General features: G+C 34.9%; 1 protein-coding gene across 1 annotated transcript; it reads left to right on the top strand.

The window, feature by feature from the left end:
* The first annotated feature begins 471 nt into the window (after positions 1-471).
* LOC120181077 lies at positions 472-1,860 on the top strand. The gene is made up of 3 exons (XM_039186293.1): positions 472-659; positions 757-972; positions 1,489-1,860. The coding sequence occupies exons 1-3, from the start codon at positions 486-488 to the stop codon at positions 1,702-1,704; spliced, it is 606 nt and encodes a 201-aa protein (XP_039042224.1). The 5' UTR covers positions 472-485; the 3' UTR covers positions 1,705-1,860.
* The last annotated feature ends 5,008 nt before the right edge of the window (positions 1,861-6,868 follow it).

Raw genomic sequence — 6,868 nt, 5'->3', positions numbered from 1 at the left:
GGACGTGTTGATTAAGCCACGTGGAAGGCTGCACGCGTGGCACAAATTTAGGTGGTGATCAACTTGTGTGAACAGCTAATATTCAATTGAAGGCTCGATGTGCCGAGCCTACGTAAAGACGCAAAAGAAAGAACCAAAAGTAGTGTAAGCGCCAAAGCCATCCTTTCCATTCATCCGACGGCTGCGGATAAACTTCAGCCACCACCATTAATCTCCGCCGTCGAAACTTCCCTGCCTTTGTTTATGAGCCTTGCCCCTTAGTTCGGCCGCTTGCTTTGTTGGTTGAATTCTAAGCTTCTTCTTTCTTTCTCTTTCATTGCCTTTTGATCTCAAAAATTTTCTCATCCATTGCAGTGCTTTGATTAACGATGGTAATGCCATTACCGTAAATGACGAATATCTCTTCTTTCTTTCTTTCTTGTTCTTCGTTTCTTGGACTCATTATTATTTTTTATTTTACGTTTGTTTTCTGGAGATAGACGAAAATGCCGGTGCCTCCTTGGCTAGAGTCACTGCTAAGCACAGCCTTTTTCACAGTTTGCAGAACACATGGAGATGCGGCTAGGGGCGAATGTAACATGTATTGTTTAGACTGTAAAGGACAAGCATTTTGCTTCTATTGCCGCTCTTTTAAACACAAAGATCATCAAGTGATTCAGGTAAACTCAGTGTATGAAAATCAACATCTTTCTTCTTCTTCTTCCGGTAAATATATGATAAAAAAACTTGTCCATGGTCTGGGTTTTCTTTTTGCAGATAAGGAGATCTTCATATCATGATGTAGTGAGGGTTGCAGAGATTCAGAAGGTGTTGGATATAAGTGGGGTTCAAACTTATGTGATAAACAGTGCCAGGGTTCTTTTTCTTAATGAGAGGCCTCAACCGAAATCTGGGAAAGGCGTTGCTCATATCTGTGAAATCTGTGGAAGAAGCCTCTTGGACCCGTTTCGTTTTTGTTCTTTGGGATGTAAGGTAAATTGTGTTTTAGTTTCTCTATTTACTTCACATTCTTCGTGCTTTCTTCTCATAATCATCTTCATTACCTTCACAATCACCATTCACCACAATCCATCACATACATAGTTTTATTTTTTTATTAGTTTGGGTCAATACAAGTTAATTAGTATATATACGAAAGATTCTCAACCAATTGATAATGAAGGCTCATACACTCTTATAGATGTCACGAACTCAGAACCTCAAAGGATAACAACAATCTCTTAACCACTAAGGTTGCTTGATTCATGCACATAAGAATAAATTATCATCAACAAGCATATATATATAAAGCATCACCATCACAGCTACCACTACATTGATCAACATCATCATCTATCATTATTATCACAATGCATAAGATCATATAATTGGCCTAGTAACTTGCATGCTTCACATTGTTTAATATTTTTCAATGTACAGATTTTTCTTTGGATTGAGTTGTGATTTTTCATTTTTTTTAATTTAATTCCATTTTTAATATGAACTTAGCTTGTAGGAGTAAGGAGAAATGGGAATGCAGGTTTTAGCTTAGAGGCAAAGAATGAGGTGCCAATGGATAGAACAAGAAGAGAAGGGATGCCAAAGGAAGAAGAAGAATTGCGTGAAGGCTCACAACAAGGCATTTATCTGCCCACGCCTCCCCCACCTCCTTCAAATGCAAGGAGAAGAAAAGGAATCCCTCACCGTGCACCTTTTGGGTCATAAAACCAACAACTACACTTTTATATTCAAAATTTCACCCATTTCTTTATTTATTACCCACAGAGGAAAAAACAAATTGTTTGGGGGTCTTTAAATTTGTCCAATTGTTCTAACTAAAGGGTTTGTAGGGTGTCATTATTTGGTTATAAGGGGCAGTCCAAAGAACCAAAAGGGAAGTAAGTAAAGTAAGTTAGGGCTCTTGGAATTGGGGTCCTTTTTTACAGCAAATTTCTCTCTGAATGTCATGGAAGAAAGGTAATGAAAAAGACACGGGGCCTGATGGGTGTTCCCCTTATTTTATTAAGTCCTCATGGTCTATTATGGAAAGAGATGTTGTAGCAGCTATCTCCTATTTCTTCACTGATTCCTATCTCTATCATGCTTTCAATACTACAATTATTGCATTGGTTCCTAAAATCCCTAACCCAAGCGAGGTAAAGGACTTTAGACCAATATCATGTTGCTCTGTTGTGTATAAAGCTGTATCTAAGATCATTGTCAGAAGACTTACCACTCTCATGCCTGACTTGGTTACTCTCAATCAAACCGCTTTTATTAAAGGTAGGAGCATCACCGAAAACACTCTTCTTGCTCAAGAATTAGTTAGAGGCTACAACAGAAATAACTTATCTCCCATATGCTCATTGAAAGTTGATCTCCACAAAGCTTTTGATTCACTCAACTGGAACTTCATTTCTTCTTTACTGAAGGCAATTGGGCTTTCTATGACCTTTATAATTTGGATTTCAATTTGCTTCTCAACAGCAAGTTATTCGATTTCTTTTAATGGAAGCTTGTCTGGCTACTTCAAAGGAGCTAAGGGCTTAAGACAAGGAGACCCCCTCTCTCCATTACTATTTGTTCTCTCCATGAATGTCCTTTCACGGCTTCTAAACTTGGCTGCGCAAAGAGGAGTGTTCGGTTACCACCCAATATGCAAAAGGATAGGTCTGACACACCTATCCTTTGCTGACGACCTTCTCATCTTTTGCAAAGGGAATGAGGAATCTGTTCTTGGTGTCACTGTTGTCTTAGATTGCTTCTATGATATTTCTGGCCTCAAGCTTAATGCTTCTAAAACTGATTTTTTTGCTGCTGGTATGAATACTAGAGTAATAGAGAGCATCAAACATTCTACGGGCTTCTACCTAGGTTCTCTGCCTGTGAGATACTTAGGTATTCCTCTGCTCACTAGGAAAATATCAGAAAAGGACTGTGTGGTCCTAATTGACAGCATAAAATCTAGACTGCATCACTGGTCCTCTAAATCTCTTAGTTATGCAGGAAGATTGGAGCTAATCAAATTTGTGCTATCCAGTATTTCTAATTTCTGGTGTAGACAACTTTTTCTGCCAAGCTCCGTCTTAAAGAAAATTGAGCAACTTTGCTCCCAATTTTTCTGGAAAGGGTCTGATAAAGCTGTTACGGGTGCGAGAGTGAGTTGGAAACAAATATGTTTCTTGAAATCTGAAGGAGGGCTCGGGATCAAGGATATGAAATCCTGGAATAAAACTTGCATGTTGTCTCTTATTAAAAACATCCTAGTTAGGGATGGATCCCTTTGGGTTGCTTGGCTTAAACACTATGTTTTCAAGGAGAAAGATTTCTGGTCATTGGACATTAAATCCTCAACAAGTTGGAGCCTAAAAAAACTCCTTCAACTCAGACTCGAGGCACAACAAGTTCTTACTCCAACAATTAGTAAAACCAGTAAACTATGGGGCTCAATTGGAGAGAAGAAGGAAAAAGTCTCATGGAAGAAACTAGTTTGGTTTCCCCTACATATTCCCAAACACAGCCTGATAACTTGGATGACTTTCCTTGATAAGCTCCCAACAAAGGATCGTCTACTGCAAATTGGACTCATCAATGATAACCATTGTGTTCTCTGTAGTTCTGCTTCGGAAACAAGGGAGCACCTTTTTTTCAAATCCCCTTTTGTTGTCACTATTTGGAGAGCTATGCTTTCATTGTATGGTTTACATTTTCCGAACTGCTCTTGGGAGGTATTCATGACACGGGCCAGCTCAATGTGGAAAGGCAAATCCTTGCTAACGTTGGTCATGAAGTTAACTCTCAATGCCATCATCTACATGACTTGGGAAGAGAGAAACAAGAGGGTTTTCCAAAACAGAACTAAGTCTGCAGAAACAATCATAAAGGCCATTAAAGATATTGTTTGTCTGCTACTTAGGGGAAAAAATTTCAATCGACTTGATGCTGTTAATATTTCTATATGCAATCAATGGGGTATAGAATAACTTTGATTCTTTTGTAAGTATTTGTGTTGTTTTGGATCCCTGATTGTAATTTTGTTTCTGCATTGTTCTTTGGATATAAAATCTGACTTATCAAAAAAAAAAGGTCAATAATGTAGGAATTGAGAAATGTTAATTATTGCATAGTTGGAAGGTGTACATTGTAATTAAGGAATTATATATATATATATATATATATATATAAAGCAAGGTCTTTGGGTGGAGTTTTTGTTTTATGGTTTTCATGGGTCCATCAATCATATGGGCAGTTTACATAAAGAAACAAAACTAATTTTTATTTGTTTAATGCATGTAATGAATAGGACTAATTAATCAAAACTGTTCATTTTCTTGCGATGAAACGTTGCCGAAAATTTGAACATTTCTCATTTCAGTTCAATTTAGTTGTGGAATGGGTATATCTTCTTTCTTTCTTTTATTACTTTCTATTGTTTTAACTTCAACTACCTTTTGTTAAATATTGAAAGAACTTTTGACAAAATCAATATAGACTATATCTTGGTTGCAAGAAAATAATGTTGTTGAAAAGAAAATGAGGGAGGAAAACGAGAATGGTACGAAATCAATTAAGGAAATGGAATTATTATTATTATTATTATTATTATTATAGTGACTGTCGCAATTGTCATCTCATGTCGATGGTGTTGGAGATCGAAGTCGTTCTTTCTTATCGATAATTTTACTTGGATACTTTTTATTGAAATCAATAGGACTGTAAATGAATCGAACGTTCAACAAATTCTTCGTGAACCGTTTGGCGTGAAGTTCATTTATGTTCATTTATTTATTAAACAAACGAACATGAACGATTTTGTGTTCGTTTAGTTAAATGAACAAACACGTACAGATGGCTCGTTTGTTCATTTACGTTTGTGAACGTTCGATAATATGTTCGTTTATGTTCGTCTGTGTTTATTCGTTTATGTTTGTTCGTTTATGTTTAGCCCAATCTCTCTAGACCTATTTAAAATATTAAGGCCCAATAAATTTTAATATACTATCTATTAATATTTTAAAATTTAATTAATTTTAAATACAAATAAAAAAACCCCAAACAAATTAATACAAATTAACTATGAAGTTGCAACTAATGAAATTTATGTGATTATTGTTGTTTTGATTATGTTCATTTATGTTCGTTTGTATAGTTCATTTATGTTCGTTTACATTGGTTTATGTTCATTTATCATGTTTGTTTACATTCGTTTACATCCGTTCGTTTATGTTCATGTTTGTTTGACTTTGTTCATTTATATTCGTTCATTTATGTTTAATCCAATCTCTCTAGACACATTTAAAATATTAAGGCCCAATAAATTTTAATATGCTATCTATTAATATTTTAAAATTTAATTAATTTTAAATACAAATAAAAAAAGTCCAAACAATTTAATACAAATTAACTATGAAGTTGCAACTAGTGAAATTTATGTGATTATTGTTGTTGTGATTATGTTCATTTATGTTCGTTTGTTTGGTTCGTTTACATTCGTTTATATTCATTTATTATGTTCATTTGCATCCGTTCGTTTATGTTCGTTTGTGTTTGTTCATTTATGTTCGTTTACGTTCGTTCATTTATGTTAAGCCCAATCTCTCTAGACCCATTTAAAATATTAAGACTCAATAAATTTTAATATGCTATCTATTAATATTTTAAAATTTAATTAATTTTAAATATAAATAAAAAACCCAAACAATTTAATACAAATTAACTATGAAGTTGCAACTAATGAAATTTATGTGATTATTGTTGTTGTGATTATGTTCGTTTGTTTAGTTCAGTTATGTTTGTTTACGTTTGTTTATATTCATTTATTGTGTTCATTTATGTTCGCTTATATCCGTTTGTTTCATTTATATACGTTTATCATTTAAATGAACGAACACGAACAAGTTACATTCCTTAATTAACGAACAAGTTATATTTCTTAACGAACGAACACGAACAACAAATTTTTTGTTCGTTTATTTGTTCAGTTAAAGTTAAACGAACGAACATGAACATACCCCATTTATATTTGTTCGGTTAATTTACAAGCCTAGAAATCGATCAATGTCATTGTCTACCGCTACCAACGACTTTGAAAAGTCGTGCATAGTTGGCGATGACTTTCCCTTATTCATGCATGCAATTAATGTAGTAGATCGGGCAGGGCAAGGGGCAAGTGATGGATACAACGAGCGTGGTTTGATAATAGTGAAAATACCAAATCAAAACGGCACAAGCGCATGCACACACACGCACAAGTCCAATTTTATGGCCTAAAATCCCATACCTAAACACCCAACATAATCTCAAAATATTAGTCTCTTTTTCTTCAATCGTATAATTGCACTTTTGGTCATTCCTCTTTTGCATTCTAATAAAAATATCTTTTTTATGGTCAACCAAGCCTAATTTGAATACAATTAGGCCAATATTCAGCCCAATAACTTCAATTACCAACTCCACACGATTCACATATCTTTTGGGTCAACCTCTATGCGTTGACTTGAAAAATTGGGGCATTACAGATTTAGACATTAACATTGTGTAAAAATGTTGTATTATTGCCTCTAAGTACTTCCATAAGTTTTAATAATTAACTTAAGCATTAAAACAAGTGTTTAGGGTGAGTTTGAGGGCGACTCATGAGCAAAGCAGGGCATTTTTGGGTTTAAGTATCGATTCTAAATTAACTGATATCGATATTGTTCTTTGTAGGATAGAATATGGGTATTTTGCAAGGGTAATATTGATTCCAGGTTATTAGAGTATCAATACTGCTCATTTGGTATTGATATTGTAGGGATGGTAAACGGGCAAGGAGGGTGCGGATACCCCTTTCCCCATCCCATACCCACATAATATTTTCATATCTACCACCTACCCACCACCTACGACG

This window comes from Hibiscus syriacus, unplaced genomic scaffold (genome assembly GCF_006381635.1).
Source record: "Hibiscus syriacus cultivar Baekdansim isolate YM2019G1 unplaced genomic scaffold, ASM638163v2 tig00112507_pilon, whole genome shotgun sequence".
Lineage (NCBI taxonomy): Eukaryota > Viridiplantae > Streptophyta > Magnoliopsida > Malvales > Malvaceae > Hibiscus > Hibiscus syriacus.
The sequence above is the reverse complement of the archived record's forward strand: the minus strand, read 5'-3'. Positions and strand labels throughout refer to the sequence as shown.

Coding starts and splice junctions, on each gene's coding strand:
- LOC120181077 (XM_039186293.1), top strand. CDS start 486: ATGCCGGTGCCTCCTTGGCTAGAGTCACTGCTAAGCACAGCCTTTTTC. Junction 660..756: donor AAGATCATCAAGTGATTCAG/GTAAACTCAGTG, acceptor TTCTTTTTGCAG/ATAAGGAGATCTTCATATCA. Junction 973..1,488: donor TTTGTTCTTTGGGATGTAAG/GTAAATTGTGTT, acceptor ATATGAACTTAG/CTTGTAGGAGTAAGGAGAAA.